This window comes from Peromyscus leucopus, chromosome 1 (genome assembly GCF_004664715.2).
Source record: "Peromyscus leucopus breed LL Stock chromosome 1, UCI_PerLeu_2.1, whole genome shotgun sequence".
NCBI classification, from domain to species: domain Eukaryota; kingdom Metazoa; phylum Chordata; class Mammalia; order Rodentia; family Cricetidae; genus Peromyscus; species Peromyscus leucopus.
Window position 1 is genome coordinate 74009920 of NC_051063.1, and position 18093 is coordinate 74028012.

Sequence of the window (18093 nt, forward strand, 5' to 3'; positions counted from 1 at the left end):
CAGTAGCAATGAGCATACTAGGCTTTGGCTCTTGGTTTCAAAATCCACTCAGCCCTTGGGAGGTAGTTAGATTCAGGACTATCAAGAGCTCAGCATTATCTTTAGCTGCACAGTTTGAGGCCAGTCTGAGCTGCAGGAAACCCTATGTTGAGAGGAAGGGAGGGAGGAAAGGAGGAAGGGAGGCAGAGAGGACATGACCTCAGGATTCCTAAGGTGGCATAAAAGCTGGTACTTGGTAGTGTGGATATATAATCCCAGTGCAGTAGAGGTGGAGACAGGAAAATCCCTAGTACTTGTAGTTTTTTTTTTTTTTTTTTTTTTTGTTTTGTTTTTTTACTCTTAGTCTTTTGCTCTTTGGGGGTCCTGCCACTCAGCTCCCAAACAAACCATACAAGGAGACTTCTCTTTTGACCAGGCTGGCCTCAAACTCACAGAGATCCACCTGCCTCTGCCTCCCCAGGGCTGGGATTAAAGGTGAATGCCATTACCACCTGGCCTACATGGAGACTTCTTCTTTCTTATAAATGCCTGGCCTTAGCTTGGCTTGTTTCTTGCCATCTTTTCTTAACTTAAATTATCCCGTCTACCTTTTGTCTCTGAGCTTTTTCCTTTTCTTACTTCTGTAATCTTACTTTCACTCCTGATCTGTGACTGGCTATGTGGCTGGGTGTCTAGCCCCTTCTTTTCTTGCTCCTTGTTCTCTCTTGCTTCCCAATCTCTCTTTTTCTCCTATTTATTCTCTCTGCCTGCCAGCCCCTCCTATCCTTTCTCCTGCCTCGTTATTGGCCGTTCAGCTCTTCACTAGACCAATCAGGTGTTTTAGACAGGCAAAGTAACACAGCTTCACAGAGTTAAACAAATGCAACATAAAAGAATGCAACACATCTTCGCATCATTAAACAAATGTTCCACAGCCTAAACAAATGTAATACATCTTAATATTCTACAACAAGGACTTGCTGGCTAGCTAAGTCTTGTCAAAACTATAAGTTCAAGGTTCAGCTAGAAATACCTATGGTAAACTATGTGGAGAGTGGGGCTGGAGTGATGATCCAGAGGTTAAGAGCTCTTGTTGCTCTTACAGAGGACTAGGGTTCCATTGCTACTATCCACAAGGCAGCTCACAACCTCCTTAACTCCAGGAGAGGTCTGGATGTCCTATTCTGACATCTGAGAGCACTGAATGCATTTGGTACACGACATTCATGTGAACAAAGCACTTATACACATAGAACAAATCTAAAAAAATGTGGAGAGTGATAGAGGAAGACCTCTGAAGCCAACCTTTGGTCTGCACTTGCAGATGCACACTTATGCATGTGCACCTATGCACAGTGCATGAACACACAATTATGTGGAGTGAAATGCATACACATATCTTTGAAACCACATTGAATATGATTATCTTTCTCAGACCTGTTATAGGTATTGGTAGTTGGAGAATCAGCTGTGAACATGTCGCTGTGATGCAGATATTTAGAAGGATGGTTAACAGTTTACTATGAGACATAGTCAAGGAACTCTGTTGTGTCCTCCCCAAGGTCAGAGTCGCCAAAGGAACTCTGGAAAGATGCATGGCTACGTGGGGTGGGCACTGGGATCAGGGAGCCAAGGACCTAAGTTTCTGGCTTGCACTGTGCAGTAAATGATGATAGCCACAGCAACGTCAAGGGACCTCAAAGAGAGCCTCTGCCAGACACAAACACAGCCAGCCCCGCCTCCGACCTCCCACCAGAGGGGTCGCTGTGCGCTCGCGCGCAAGCCGGGGAGCTGCGTTGCGCCGGGAGCCGGCGCTCGAGCCCAGCGGGGGGTTTCAGTTTCTGGCGCGAACTTCCGCCGCTCCGAAGTTGCAAGGCGAATTGGCGCGATGTCTGGGGATAGTAGCGGCCGCCGGTCCGAGGGCCGGGGCCGGGGTCGCGACCCGCACCGGGATCGCACCCGCTCCCGTTCCCGCTCGCGGTCCCCGCTGGCCCGCCGCGGCGCCGCGCCAGAGCGCAGGGAGGCAGCGGAGCGCCCGAGCTTGGAGGACACCGAGCCGTCTGATTCCGGGGACGAGATGATAGACCCGGCCTGCTTGGAGGCCGAGTACGACCAGGGCCTGTGCCGCCAGATCCGCCATCAGTACCGCGCTCTCATCAACTCCGTCCAACGTAAGGTGGCGCTTTGGGGCTGCGCGGGCCGGCGGCGTTCCGTGGCCCGGGAGGGCGGCGGGAGGTTTGGGCGCAGGCCGGTCGGCGCGGGCTCGTGGCTGCGCGCTTGTTTGTTTACTCAGTGTACCCTACACGACCTTGGCGCCGGGCAGGCAGGTGCTCTGTTGCTGGTTGGAAACGCGGGAGGTCAGAGCTGGTGGTGACTTGCTTGAGCTCAGCCAGGCGGTAGGGAAGACAAGCAAAATAAGCCCTAGGTGCTTTTTTTGTTGTTGAATCCCGAGTGGGAGCCTGAGCTACGGAGTCCCTCGGGATTGTTAAAATACACATTTCCTTACCCATCTCGGATTCACTGTATCAGAAATGCGGGGTAGGTCCATGAGTTTGTTGCGTGGCTCTTCAGGTGACCCTGTTGCTTGCTAAATTTGACAACCGCTTCTTAATCCAGCCCCTGTATGGGGGAGCGGAAAAGTCGGCCCATTTGATTAAGGTTAAAGGGAGCAAATCTTTCCTGTTAAAAGTTCAAGTTGGAGGGCTCGGGAGATGACTGAATAGGCAAGCGCTTCTCTTGGAAGCGTCATGGCCTGAGTTAGATCCCCAGAACCCACCAAAAAATGTCGAGCTAGTGGCGCAAACTTGTATCCTCAGCTCTGGGGAAGCAGAGCTCCTGGGTTCCCCTGTCAGCTCGCCTAGCTTACTTGGCTAGTTCCAGGTTAGTGAGACCCTGTCTGGAAAGGCAAAGGTGCTGGTGAGCTGAGGGAAAGACACCTAAGTTGTCCTCCTGGCCTTGTGAACAACACACAATAGTTCAAGTTGCTTGAAACAGTAAGCATTACCTCTTTCTGTACAACTGGCTTTAAAGATAAGACATTTTAAATAATTACCCAGGAAGTAGGAGTGGGACTTGGCTTCACTGCTGTAAGTAACAATTGTCAGCTACTAGTTGGTGAAGGGTGAGCATAATTCCCTAAGTTTGTATTCTTTTAAATAGAAAACCGGGAGGACATACTGAATGCTGGTGACAAATTAACAGAGGTCCTTGAAGAGGCCAACACTCTGTTTAATGAAGGTAATTGGTGATTTTTTAAATATGTTGTCATAGCTTATACTCATTGAGTTACCTTTATAGAAACAAATTATTGTCATTCCACAATTCCCCTCTACTAGTGCACCCAACAGGCCCAGAACCTTTTCTTTTTTAGCAACAATATTACTTTCACTGTGTATTTACCATTTGGCTTGGCATATACTTAAGGGTTCTTCATGACTTTCTGGGAGTTGGGGAGCCTTTTCCATGAGATGAGTCCGGCGCTCAGGAGGTGGTGGTGGCACATGCCTTGAATCTCAGCACTTTCCGAAGACAGAGAGGGAGGCCGATCTCTCTGAGTTCGAGGCCAGCCAGGGCTACACAGAGAAACCCTGTCTCAAAAACCAAAGCTAAAGGACAAGAAAAGAAGTCTCTCCCGATGATTCTTTTGCTGATCCGAATTTGAGAGCTTTATATGTGTGTTCCATTTACTGAGTAGATGAATCAGAGAAGAATGCAGCTAGCCTCAGACATCCTGGTTCTTTCCCCCGGCCTTCTCATTTCTGCTCTCTTAGCTGTTCATCCACCTATAGCCTAGTGGAGGTGGTCATGTCTACAAGTACACTCCTTGTATGTAGTGGGCGGCAGTGGGGGAGACTCTCGCATGCACTTTAGGGTGTTGCAGCCTGGCTCCTGGGAGTTGTTTTGTGTGTGTTGTCAATTCCCAGCGAGCCTATGTGGATTTGCACACACGAGTGCAGTTTCTGTGGTGGCCAGAGAGCGCAGCAGATTCTCCCCGGAGCTGGAACTACAAGGAGGGTGTGGGGGTTATGAGTTGCCTGACGTGGATGTTGGGAACCAAGCTCAGGGCCTCTGGAAGAGCAGGACTCTGAGTTAGCTGCCGAACCTCCTCTCCAGCCCGTGAACGTGGAGTTTTCAACTACAACCTTGGTTTGAATTACAAGCAGCGGCGTGGTTGTAGTGGTAACCGCTTTGGCCGTTGTCCAGGGATGGAGGTGGGGGTGCCCCGGGACAGCTACACAGACCGTGTCCTCTTCAGCCTCTCTCACTGCCTTGGGAACAGAAAGGGGCAACTGCAGTGACATAGGATTGTCTTCCTGCTAACACGGTTCTGCACGTTCCCGAGGTCCGTTTGCTTCTGGTCGCCTGGTCTGCTTGGTTGTTTCAGTGTTACCTCAGTGTGTGTGGTGCCTTCTTCCTCGCTCTGGCCATGGCCTCCCTTTCAGTTCCCCTTCTTGGTCTCCACACTGAATCACCTCCAGAAGTTGAGGAACTAGGGTTCCTCTTCTCCCTGGAGTCGATCCCTTCCCCGCCGGTAAGCTTTCTCTTCCGTCCCTAGCCTTGACTCACGGTTCCCTCAGGGTAATTGCTTAGTTACTCCCCTGCTGTCTACTCTACGTCTGACTGACTTCATCGGCACGTTACCTCCCTCGGTTACTGCCCATGTTCAAAGCAGAAGACAAAATTATTCACTTAACTGGGGCCTCCAGGCTTTCTCTGCTTGGCATCCATGGCTGTTACACCTGTTTTAATTCTTCAGAGAACTTGCTCTCAGCTAGACAGGATGTTTGCACTTTCCTTGCGGTGGCCGCTGGGGATGTTGGACAAGGGGTGTGTAGATGAGAGTCCAGCTACCAGCATCTGCTTCCCCTTTCTCTTACTGTCACTTCTGCCGGGACTATTTGTTTATTTTTCTTTTCTTTTCTTTCTTTCTTTTTTTTTTCAAGACAGGGTTTCTCTGTGTAGTTTTGGCGCCTGTCCCGGATCTCACTCTGTAGACCAGGCTGGCCTCAAACTCACAGAGATCCACCTGCCTCTGTTTCCAGAGTGCTGGGATTAAAGGCGTGTGCCACCACTGCCCGGCCTTGTAGTGACTCTTGAAGTGATTAGAATCTTGCCTTCTTTGAAGAAAAGTGATGGCTAAAAACAGAAGCCAGAGCCAGCAAGTTCCGTAGCTGGTATGTTTGCTCTTTTTGTGAGGATTATTAAGGAACTCGGTGCCTCAAGTGAAAATGGTCTCGAGGGGCATGCTGGGCATTTCTGTTTGAATCTGTCAGGGTTGGTTTATCTTGATTTACATTAGAGTATTTCAAATTCTCTGGGACCCGCAGGATAGGGGCTGTTCAACCCAGCACCCTTAGCTCTTCTGTGTTCTTCAGTTGAAGGGCTTTTCACCCCCGCAGACTTTGTATCATCTCTCCCTACCTGTAGTGGACACTCCATTTGAGTTCCATCAGTTCAGATGAGGGCGGTGATTAGAAAATGTTAGTCGCCGGGCAGTGGTGGTGTGTGCCTTTAATCCCAAGCAAAGGCAGGTGGATCTCTTAAGTCGGAGGACAGCCAGGGCTACCCAGGGAAACCCTGTCTCAAAACAACAACAACAACAAAGAATGTGTTAGTCAAAGAGATAGGTGTTATGCATGACAGAAGTTCTGTTATCCTGGAGTTAATAGATTGTGGTTCAGTGGGGCTGGAGAGATGGCTCAGCAGTTAAAAGCACTGGCTGCTCTTGCCGAAGACCTGGGTTTGCAGAAGATGTGTCGGCTCATGACTGTCCGTAACTCCAATTCCAGGGGGTATGTTGACCTTTTCTGATCCCCAAGGGCATCTGGCTCACACATGCTGTGAGTACATACATGTAGGCAAAACATTCATACACATAAATACATCTAAAAGAAAAAAAAATTAAGATTCTGGTTCAGGGACCAGGAATATGAAAACTAGAGAGTAAGCTTTAAGGAAGACTGGTTAGCAGTGATTGAGATTTTAGTAAGGTGGGGAGGGAACTGGTTTTTAGAAGTCCTTGGGTCCACTGCCAGCCTACTGAGGCTTATTTTGACCCAGTGGAAGGGTACTAATAGGTGCTTGGAAATTTGGGGGAGTATCTGTGGATTATGTGTGTTTCTTAACATGTATTTCTTGCTCTACAGTCTCACGAGCAAGAGAAGCAGTTCTAGATGCCCAGTTTCTTGTTCTGGCTTCAGACCTGGGCAAAGAGAAAGCCAAACAGCTGCGCTCTGACCTGAGCTCATTTGATATGTTAAGATACGTGGAAACTCTAGTAAGTTCCAAGCTATGGAATTTTAATTAAATGCTTCTTGAAAACATCTCCTTATGCAATTATCTACCTGCTTATATCACTTTGCAGATGGGTTTTACTTTGTTTCCTTTTTATTTTTATTTTTATTTTATTTTATTTTGGTCTCACAGTCCTCCAAGGAGGTTTTAGGAAATGAACAGATCAAAGTTGAGCTGTGTGGAGGGATTTAGGGTGGTAGCTTTGAGCCCTTTGAAACCTCTTGGCTCCCTCTTCTAAGACTCCGGGTGCTTTGGTTGTTTATTAATGGCCACTTCCTCAGTTACTTCAGAAATGTCTAGGTCATTCTGGGTCATCTGTCCTAGGTTGGACCAGAGCTCACACTGCGGAGGTGGGGTTTGGGGGTGCTCAGGATAGATGTAGGTTGGAGATGAATTACGCCTTGTTGTGTGGACATACTCTTGTCTTGGAAAAGATTTTAGAACCATATAAATAGGATGGTGGTTTTGTATTTAATTTAGTTTTAAAATCGCCCACCTTTGCCTCTTAACAAGCTTGAATAGTTGGTACCTGAAATTTTAAAACTTTTCTGATGTGTCCAAAAAAAAAAAAAAAAAAATAGGGTCTCTGGTTTTTTTGTTTATTTTTGAGACAGGGTCTCTATGTAGCCCTGGCTGTGCTGGAACTCACTTTGTAAACCAGACAGACCTGGAACTCACAGAGATCTGCCTGCCTCTGCCTTCTGCGTGCTGGGATTAAAGGCGTGTGTTACCACACCCAGCTGAACACTGAATTTTGGACGGTGTTTTTATGCTTAAATGGTTATTAGGATGCCTTAAGCGGTGTGTGCTAGGACACCCCTGTAATCCCAGCTGCTTGGGAACCTGAAGCAGGAGGATTGCAAGACTGAGTTATAATAGAGAGGCCCTCTCTTAAAATAAAAATTGCAGAAAAAGGGGCGTGGAGGTGTAGTTTAATAGTATAGCTCTTGCCTAGCCTGCATAAGCCCCTGATTTAATACCCAATATTAAGTTTCAATGTTTTCTTAAAATAAAAATGGCGAAGTGCAATGTATTTTGGAAATGCTGACTAGTGTGCACATGATAAGTATTTTTAAAATAAAAAGTAGGTTGTGCTTTAACCTTTGAATAACATCACAATAAGTTAGTCTTAAAGCCGTCTGGTTGGGGAACCCTTTCCAGTTGTAACATCACAGATCTGACAGTAAGGAAAGGCTGGGTGTGGTGGCCCTCGCCTTTAATGCCAGCTCTCCAAGGGTGGCAGAGACAGGTGGGTCTCTGAGTTCCAGCCAGCCTCACATCTAGTTCCAGGCCGGTCAGGACTGCATAGTAAGGCCCTTTGGACTGGATGGCAGAAGAATGGAGGAGGGCCTGTTCCCCCCCTCTGATCAGATGCTGGCTGCTTTTTTCCCTTCAAAGTCTGGCTGCTTTGAGGGCTTTCTAATTATTGTTTGTATATAGTACTGCTACTTTAACTTAAGAACTTTTGGGCATATCGCAGCCTCATACAATAAACATGTTCTTTCCTAAGAAACAAATATAATACCCACTACACCTGGCTGTAATAATACACTTCTGTAAAATAGAGACAAGAGAATTGTTTGACTGGTTGCCAAGTCTCCTCAGGAAGAGAGACTGTTAGAAATCTCTTCTTGTGCGTTACTGCTCTCTGGGTATACCGAAATCCCTTCTAGGAAGTTGGCCAGTCACTGGGATCTCAGAGCCAGCTGAACTTCCGGTTCCGTCCTGGAGTCTTCATGTGGGGTCTTCAGTTTCCCTGCTAGGATAGTTTTGCTCCGGATGGAGCTGCTTGTGCTCCAGTAGGCCCCTGTGAGCTTAATGCCTGCCATTCTCAAGCCCCTTAGGCTGGGGTGGGAAGGAATGGGTTTCTCGGCCTCCGCACCGGTGATAATTTGGGCTGGGTACATCTCTCTGTATTGAATGCTTCTACTGTGCACTGTAGGACAGTGTCTCTGGCTTCTACCCACTAGGTACCACAGCCTGTCAGTTGTTGACTCAAAAATGTTTTGTATTGCCAAAAGACCCCCTAGGGGCAAATCGCCCTGGTTGAGAACTGTTAAGCTAAATCATCTCACTGTCTTCACCAAATGATCTTCTAAGTATATTGAGGAATATTTTCTCACAATGAAAGGTACTTTTGAATAAGAATTTATATGTAAAATTATCTTTGTAATAAAAGTTGAGCCACTATGAAAATGTGCTCTCCCTCTGGCCTGTTTATTAAATTTGGTGAATGGTTGCCTGTAGTTTAACTGACTCTTTTTCTTCATTTTTTTTTTTTTCTGTAGCTGACACATATGGGTGTCAATCCACTAGAAGCTGAAGAATTCATCCGTGATGAAGATAGAACTGATTTGGAATTAATTGTCTATGATTCCTGGAAAATTTCAGGCAAAACAGCAGAAAACACCTTTAATAAAACCCATACATTCCACTTTCTGTAAGATTATTTTCAAAATCCAACAGACCAGCCATTTGTAAACCTTAAGTTTTTTATTGTAGGGACAAAGATAGTTAAGTAGTAAAAGAGATCACAGTCATGAAGCCATTGTTCAGAGACTGCCCAAACTTAAACAGATATCCATAAACTGTAAACATAACTGGAATCAACGGGTCTCTGTTCCCCTTAGCAGGGAGGCTGTAGGGCAGGACCCTACCAGGGTGTCTCTGCTTGTTCGCTGCCTAGCTCAGGGATTTGAGGTCTGCAGCGTGTTTCTGATTCTGTTTATTACCCCTGAGTTCGTTACCGTGCTGGAGGATGAAGGCTCCTCCTGAGGGTATGTTGAGATTATGGCAGTTTATGTCAGGGCCATTTATTACAGCATCCTTTGCATGATCGATCACTGGCCCAGCTCATTGTCTCAATTTAGGAAATGACGTTGCCTAATCTAGTCCCGGTTCTGGCAAAACCAGGGATGGCTCTTGCTGCTTCTTTAAAGACAGCCTTCAAGTGTCTAGCCTTTCTTTCCTGGTAGGTCTTTTCCCTGGGGTAGCTGTCCAATGTGTTCGATTCCATCCTTCCCATAGCTCCAGGCTACTGGTCTCAAATTCCTTTAAGCCTGAGATTGGTAGAGTCTGTGTTAGACAGCTTTGGAGCTTGGGTTGTAGCAGGGCTGTGTCCTGGCCCAGGCATCTATAACATGCCTTCTGGCGACTCAGATGCCCAGAACTATTGTATAAAGACCACCCTTTTCTTAATGATGTGATAAAATCCAAGTCTGTTTTTTGTTTAGTGCTAATAGGTCTTGAGTCCTGGCATCTCAAGGGAAAGTCTTAGCCTTTGGCATCATCCAGCTCAGTTTCTGGCCACATGCAGTGTTTACAACTCTGTTTGCATGCTGTGTTCCCCCACCCACTGACGTCCTTCCCCTCATATTTCTGTTGAATTCAACTTACCCCTTGGTCCCAACCTGGATGCCTCCAGTAACTTTTCCAGAGGGAAAACCAGTAAATGATCAGTTTTCCCAACCAGATCTCTTCTGTGTTTGGGTAGACATTTCTGCCGAAAGGCTCTCATAGCAGTATATTATAGGAGCTATCACATTGAGATGATATGCAGATTAATCTCATCCCATCTATACTCTATCCTTTCATCTCAAGTATAACGAGCAAATGGAACTAGATTCTAGGGGCCTTGAACTCTGCATGATACATATATTACTGCAACTTAAGGCTGTATTAGGGTTAGTTTTTGTTGGTGGTGGTTGGATTTTTTGTTGTTGTTGTTGTTGAGAATAGAGCCTTGAAAGAAAAGACCCCATCATCATAGGGGTGCTCAGTAGTCCTCAGCTGTTAACAGCTACTCAGACATACCTAGACCCATGTACTCATCTTTCTGATCTTAAAAGTCACCTTTGTGTGACAGGTAAAAGCTAGCTGGAAAGATTCCCGCAGGTGCATTCAGTGGCTTTACTGCTGTCCAGAGCACCAGGAAAACATGAGAGTATCTGATTGACAAAGCGCAAGGAGTTCTTGTAGGAATACAGATGGAGCAGAGAAGATGTCACAGTCTAAGTCTCATCACTGATGCCTGGTCTGAATTTGACTATACTACACCAACTGCTTTAGTCATTGGAATGGGGTTGTTTATAAAGGAAACAGTAAAGACATGAAAGCCTATTTATTTCCTTAGGTTGGGTTCAATACATGGAGAATTCCCTGTGCCAAAGCCGCGAACTGATCGTCCGAGACAACCTCGCATGATAGAAGAGCAGCGGGCAATGCCTGCTCAGGTTTGCTTTTCAAATACTGCCTTTTAGACTAACCTATACTTAATATACATGCTGTTGGGTGTGGTGGTGCAGAGCTTTAAGGCAGGTGGGGCTCTGGGAGTTGGAGGCCAGCGTGACTTACATAGCAAGTTCTAGGCCAGGCCAGGCAGAGCTACGTAATAACACCCTGACTCCACTTTAAAAAAAAAAAAGTTATAAATATCTAAGTGTTAGGGTCTAGAGTCAGGTTCTAGTTATATATATATATATATATATTTTTTTTTTTTTCGAGACAGGGTTTCTCTGTGTAGCTTTGCACCTTTCCTGGAACTCGCTTGGTAGTCCAGGCTGGCCTCGAACTCACAGAGATCCGCCTGCCTCTGCCTCCCGAGTGCTGGGATTAAAGGCGTGCGCCACCACCGCCCGGCCCCATTTAGATATTTTATTTAAAATGTCTCAACATTTTGTTGGATCGACCACTTTTAACTCATTTTCTGTGGTTTTAATCAGTTCTCCTAAACCAGAGTTTCTCACCCTTAGTGCCCTCATTCTTGTTGTGAGGGAACTGTCCTGGGCGTTGGAAGTCAGCCCTCTGCTGACTAGATGCTAATAGCACCGCCCACCCCAGCTATAACCAAGAATGTCTCCAATACTGGCAAGTGACCCCTGTGGGTGGGGCAAGATCAAGTCCAGGCAAGAGCTACTGTGTTGTGACTGTGTTTAATCTAATGACAGTTGAGGTGGCAGTTTGGTAATGTCACTCTTCTATAATAAGAATATAAATATTACTGAAGTGAGATAACTTTTTTTAAACTAAATTTTAAGACACGTTAAAAGCTAGCAAGCCCAAGTGAAACTCTGAAGTTTGGATGTGCAGCAGAGAGAGAAAGGTTAGTGGCTGACATGAGGGTGAGCCTGCATGACGATGGCTTTCTTTCCCAGTTGAAATGCATGGAAGAGTCTCATCAAGAAGCAACTGAAAAAGAAGTAGAGAGGATCTTGGGATTGTTGCAGACATACTTTAGAGAAGACCGTGAGTATGGCATCACATTAAAAGGTGCCGCCGCCGTTGTGTGTATCGGGTGTGCCACTTTCTGCAATGTTATTTTATTTAAAAGGCATTTCAGTGGCATATATTTGAGTTAATTGTGACCTCCCTCCTCCCCCTTCTTTTAAAGTAGTCTATTGCCCAGGCTGGCCTGGAGCTAGCTCAGTATACTCTTGGCTGGCCTTAAACTCATGGCAGTCTCCCTGCCTTAGCCTCTAGAGTGCTGGAATTACAGGCATAAGACACAACATCTGTCTCATTTTGATTCTTTTTTTGTCATATGTATTTAATGAATCTTTCCCCCTAATACCTCACATGAGGATGTTGATAGAGTAACTTATTTTTTTAAACCATTCTTTTTTTTTGAATTTTTATTATTTTATGTATATGGTTGTTTTGTCCGCCTGTGTGTCTGTATAAGACGTACATGCCTGTTGCCTCAGGAGGCCAGAGATGGGTATTGGATCTTCTGGAACTGGAGTTAGAGGTGGTTGTGAGCAGCCACGTGGGTGTTGGGAATCCAACCCTGGTCCTCTAGAAGAGCAACAGTGACTCTTAACTGCTAAGCCATCTTTCTAGCCCCTAAGTTTTTTTTAGACAGATTTATATGAATGAGTGATTGCTGGCTTATATGTAAGTGTACCAGGTGCATGTAGTGCCCTCAGAGGCCAGAAGAGGATGTCAGGTCCTCTAGAACTGGAGACTGCTTCTTATGAGTGCTGGAACCAAACCTTGGTCCTCTGCAAGAGCAGCCAGTGTTCTTAATGTCTGAGCCATGTCTCCAGCCCCCATCAAGTAAAAGTATCATCTACCTCCCTCCTATTTCCCATGAGGGTCACTTGTCAACATGAGGTGCCTGTTTTCATACTTTTTCTGTTTATATCATGTAAATATGAATGCTGTTGTTTTTTGGTTTGGGGGTTACTTTCATTTTCCTTTTCTTTTTTTCCAAGCTAATCATGGTACACACTTTCTGCACTATGACTTTTCCCTGTAGACATTCTTTTATATCATCCAGCTTTTCCTTATTTTCAGGGATTCCCATGGTATGGCTCTATCATAAATAAAGTTAATAATCCTCATCACTGGAAAGGCTCTTTGTTGCATTTTCCTGTTGTACAAACTGCTGAGGTGAAAGTCTTTGTGTAACTGGCATGTTTAGGCCATCATTCCTGAGGAGGGCTCTTTGGAAGGCAGCCAGGTCAGTGAGCATCTCCATTTTAATAGAAATGCCAACCTGACCTTCACAAGCGTTTACTCCCCACAGCAGGAGGCTTGTGTGTTCTTTCTTGTCTCTGGTGAATGTTAGGGCATAGAGCTTGTTGTGAAACAAAAATAATTTTTGTGTTTCTTTTTTCTTTTTTTTTCTATAGCTGATACTCCAATGTCCTTTTTTGATTTTGTGGTTGATCCACATTCTTTCCCCCGTACAGTGGAAAACATCTTTCATGTTTCCTTCATTATACGGGTAAGGTTTTAGATTTCTCTAACATCTTTTACATGTTTTAAAAATGATACACATCTGATAAAGGTATTTGTCCATTATAGCAAAACATTGATTGGTATGTTAGGTGAACTAAAATTTATGGCTTGCCTCTAGTTTTATAAATACGAATCTGAAATGCTCCAAAACTTGAAACATGAGAACATAATTGGAAAATTTCACAACTACTGCATATGATTGGTCACAACTGAAAAGCAGGCCCATTAAAAATAGAGTATAAAGTGACCTTCAGGCAGTGTGAGGTATATATGGAGCATAAATGAATTTAATGTTTAGATTAGGTCCCATCTCCAAGATACTGCATTGTATCTCTGCAAATAGTCCCAAATTCGAAACACTTCTAGTTAGTTCCAAGTATAATGGTATAGCTATATGGAACTATTACAGTATGGTACATTTCCTGAGGTTTTCATGTTATATAAAAATAAGCTTATTCTCAAAACACAGACCCTGAAGCAGCAGAAGGGGATGGATAGTCCTAGCAGTCACCCTCACATCTCTCATGTGATAATATAGAAAGCAGTCAAGTAAATGTGGCCAAACAGCTGGGGAGTATGAGTAGAGAGTCTATGGGAGGGCTTTATAGTAGTTCTGTAGCTCATTAAATGTGAAAAAATTTAAAACTAGTCAAACAAAACCCTGTCAATGTACCATAGATGTTTGAATTAAGACTCGAGTCTTACATCGTGTTGCATTCCTAAACATGGAAGATGAATTTGGCTTTTTAAATTTAGACAGAGGCTTATACTTATCCAAGTACTTTCTCAAACAACAAAGGCATGTTTGCCAGGGGTCCCAAGGATAGAATTGTAATAAAATGTGGAAGGTATATGACAGAAGATGCATAAATCGGTAAAGACAAGACGGTTGTTCCTTAGAGTTTCTAGGATTGAGGGTTGATCAGTTGGCATGGTGGGGAAAAACTCTTGCCAAGTCTCACCTGAGTTGGGTCCCCAGGATGCACATGGTGGAATGAGAGAACGACTTTCACAAGTTGTCCTCTGACTTCCGTGTGTACCATAGAGCCACTCCATTCCAGAAAAGGATCAATGTAGTAATAATAGTAATAAAAATAAAGTCAGTGTGGAATCTGTCCAGTAAATGTTCGTTTGAAACCTGAGCAGTAATCTTTTGTGAAGAAAGATGTGAGAAAAGTTTTGTCTGTAAGTTTGGGTACATGTTGGCTGTCTGAAGTACAGATTTTTCTAACTGATTCAGTTTTTTCATGGATTTGATTTTGGTGTTTGTTTCAAACCATGTTTCTGTTTTAGGATGGTTTTGCAAGAATAAGACTTGACCAAGACCGACTACCAATAATAGGTAAATTACACTATGTTCATAGAAGTTAGTTTTAAAAAATATTAAGGGTTTATGAAATGTATTTTATTCGAGTAAATGTAGGTGGGTTTTGTTTGTTTGTTTGTTTGTTTTTGAGATAGTCTTGCTCCATGGCCCAGGCTAGCCTGGAATTTGCTATGTAGTCCAGGCTGGCCTTAAACTCTCAATCTTCCTGCCTCAGTCTTCTTAGTGCTGGAATTACACAAGCTTCTGTTTTGTTTTGGTTTTGATTTCTTTTTGGAGACACCCTCTCGCAGTATAGAGTTCTGGCTGTTTAGGAACTTGATCTGTAGACCAGGCTGACCTTTAACTCACAGAGATCCACCTGCCTCTGTCTCCCGAGTTCAGGGATTAAAGGTTTGTGCTGCCATGCCTGCTTTTTTTGTTATTTTAAACCATAGAAATTCTGTGACTGAGACAGTCTGACCATGTATCCCTGGCTAACCTGGAATTCTCTATGTAGAACATGCTAGCTTTGAGTCCAAAGAGCGCCGCTTGTCTCCATCTCCTAGGTACTGGAATTAAAAGCATGTGCTACCATGCCTAATAAGTTCCCAATTTTAATAAGATTTATATAAACAAAAGTTCAAATAGTGTACTGTAGCTAGAATTTTCCTGCCTTGCCCACAGTCAGGACAAATCTTTGTCACCTGCCAGTCCCACAGCCGCTCAGACCCAACCAAGTAAACACAGAGACTTATATTGCTTAGAAACTGTATGGCCGTGGCAAGCTTCTTGCTATCTGTTCTTATAGCTTAAATTAATCCATTCCCATAAATCTATACCTTGCCACATGGTTGGTGGCTTACTGGTATCTTCATGCTGCTTTTCCTGGCGGGCCGCTGGCAGTGACTCCTTCTGCCTTCCTGTTCCTTTATTTCTCCTCTCTGTTAGTCCCGCCTATACTTCCTGCCTAGCCATGGGCCAATCAGTATTTTATTTATTGACCAATCAGAGCAACACATTTGCCATACAGACCATCCCCCAGCACAGCCAAGTGCAGACCATCTCAGACACCTGCACTCAGGCCCACGATCCTAATCAGGCCCACGATCCTAATCATCCTCTATGCGGACCTGCTGGGTAAAGCCACGAGGAACCCAAGAATGGGCTCCCACAGGACATACAGAACATCCCACAGCAGTGTACCTTTCCTGGTTAACTGAATATATGGGCGTGATTTAAAACTGATGGATTAATTGATATCATTAATTCACTGTCTGATATAAAGATGAACAAAGTGATAAAGTGCGCTAGATTTTAGTTGTAATTGGAGTCCTGTTTGTGGTTTCCTTCTTTCCAACCACTCATCCGCGATGCCAGTGCCCTCCCTTGAGCTTCTGGGCTATTTCATTCTTACCTGTTAATCTTGCCCCTCTAAAGTCGTGGGTGGAGCATTTAGGACTTTGATTGCAGTTACTTGATACATGTTCTCAGTTTCAGATGGGGCTCACTAGGGTTTAGCTGAATGGCTAGTGCACAGGTACGCATGGCATTCTGGGAAGTACATACAAGTCTCTTCTCAGGACAGACTTCAGTCCTATAAAGTTACCTGTTCTGATTGATGATGTTTGAAAACTTTGTCTTTCACACAGAGCCAGTGATTAACGAAGAAAATGAGGGAATTGAACAAAACACGCAAATTAGGAGTCAAGGCATCATAGCCCTGAGTTACCGTGACTGGGAGGTAAGGCCCTGCAGTACAGCTCTGACTGTGACTTGGTCTGCTGCAAACCCACTGCCTGAATGTTCCTGTTTCCAACCAGGAGATTGTGAAGACCTTTGAGATTTCTGAGCCTGTGATCTCTCTGAGTCAGAGCCAGCATCGACTAAGTGCCTGAAGCCAGCTGAAGGTAACATTTCCTACATGACAGCCACACAGTTGTGTTAAAATTTTATTAGGCAACCCAAGCTATAGTAGTTCCTCATTCCTGTGAAGTGTGGGGTTTGCCTCCCTCTAATGTCCCGTTCCTAGAACTGTAACTGGTCAGGAAGGCAGGAGGCAGGCTGCCCGGGGGCAGTTCCTCAGGATTCCTTCCTTTGGTGTTCTTAAGATCTGTAGATGAAAGAGCAGTGCAGGAGAACTCTATCAGTCTGTTTTCACCTAACCGTGGATGAATGATATGGAATCCTCCCCGGCGTTGTTCACTGCTCTGTTAGATGTCTTTATTTAATGGACACAAAGCAGAAAAGGAAGATGAGGGATGCTCGTAAACGGACATTTCTGAAATGAATAATGCTAGGGAAAAGAACATTTCTTACAGAGGGGAAGATTTTGAAATCCTAGTGGCAGTGATGTGGTATTCTGTACTGGAGATAGCAGTGGGTGGAAATGACCTTGAATCTGTTGGCCCTGCCCTTCAATTTAAAACCTTGTGGAGTCACTTCATTTTAGTACACATTTATCTGTAAGTCTGTCTATAAAAGGACTTAATAGTTTTTTAGCTTCAATTTTCTCTCATTTTGAGAACTAAAATGAACTTTTAAAGTACTTTATATAACCTCAGTGTATATTTCAGTTAACAGAACTTCTTTTGTTTCAAGATAGCTTATCTGTCAGACTGTCTTGAAGGAAAGGGAACTACCCGAGCACAGTGGCTTAACCTGGTCTGACTCACTGACGGCCTAGTCACTAGACTGCATGTATGTATACAATGTGTCAGCCATTAACCAGCTATCTTTTATTTTGTTTCATTTTTTAGAACTGAAGGCAATAATGAAATCCTGAAAGGAAAGCAGCATATATTGTATATATGTATGATTAAATGTTTTTAAAGATGAAGATTGTTTTCAGTAAAATGTAGCTTTTGATAGTTAATGGATTTGTCATGATTGTCTTTGATTAAAGAAAATTCACTGCCAAATTCACAAATAATTGTCTTTATTGTCTCTTGAGGGGGAGGGTATGGTCCTCCTTTTTCTAGTCCTGTTCCAATAAAAGTTTTAATTAGATTGTCAGTGCTTCACAGATTATCATAGTGTTTTTTGTTTTGTTTTTTAATGTTCTAATTATAAAATTAGCTGGCCAAGCCAACAGATAGGTTGTGCCAAATAAAATCGTCTTTTTGTAGGTTAAAAATTGTCAAGTATTTTCTGATGTGACTTGGCCTATGCTTTATACTCAAGACACTGTTATATCCTCTGGCAAGTCAGATTGGACTGTGCCCCTGGCAGTACCAAGTGTGGGCTCACCCTCCTACATGTTCCTCTGCCCTGCTCATCCATGTTGGGCCTTCAGTTGGCCCTGGATGCTTTCTGGGTTCCTTCTCCCTAGCTTTCTCTTTTTAACTTTCCTTCCTCTTGCAGGCACTTTTTCAGGAAAGGTCTGGGTTCAAGGTCTTCCTCTGTCCCAGGAGACAGCCCTATCAGTCATCTCTTCTACTTGGTCTGGTGTTTTCCTTCACCATGCTTCTCTCTTTAAAACAATCCATACAAAGTCCTGTGATTGCCATCTTACCTCTTTAAATAAGAATCGCTTGGCGGGGGTGGGGAGTGGGGGTGTGTGATGGTGCACACCTTTAATCCCAGCACTCAGGCATAGGCAGAGGAGGTGAGTTTCTGTGAGTTCGAGACCAGCCTGGTTTACAGAGTGAGTTCCAGGATAGCCAGAGCTGTTATACAGAGAAACCCTGTTCCAAAAAAAAACCAAAACCAAAAACCACACTTGGCGGCTGGTAAGATGGTTCAGGGAATGAATGCTTCATCCCCATGTCAAGGAG

At 44.4% G+C, this 18093-nt stretch overlaps 1 protein-coding gene across 1 annotated transcript; it reads left to right on the forward strand.

The window, feature by feature from the left end:
* Positions 1 to 1765: 1765 nt before the first annotated feature.
* Nsmce4a (NSE4 homolog A, SMC5-SMC6 complex component) lies at positions 1766 to 17246 on the forward strand. The gene is made up of 11 exons (XM_028868218.2): positions 1766 to 2150; positions 3139 to 3216; positions 6126 to 6256; positions 8562 to 8713; positions 10406 to 10505; positions 11427 to 11517; positions 12906 to 13000; positions 14308 to 14356; positions 15970 to 16061; positions 16141 to 16227; positions 17077 to 17246. The coding sequence occupies exons 1-10, from the start codon at positions 1868 to 1870 to the stop codon at positions 16213 to 16215; spliced, it is 1146 nt and encodes a 381-aa protein (XP_028724051.1). The 5' UTR covers positions 1766 to 1867; the 3' UTR covers positions 16216 to 16227; positions 17077 to 17246.
* The last annotated feature ends 847 nt before the right edge of the window (positions 17247 to 18093 follow it).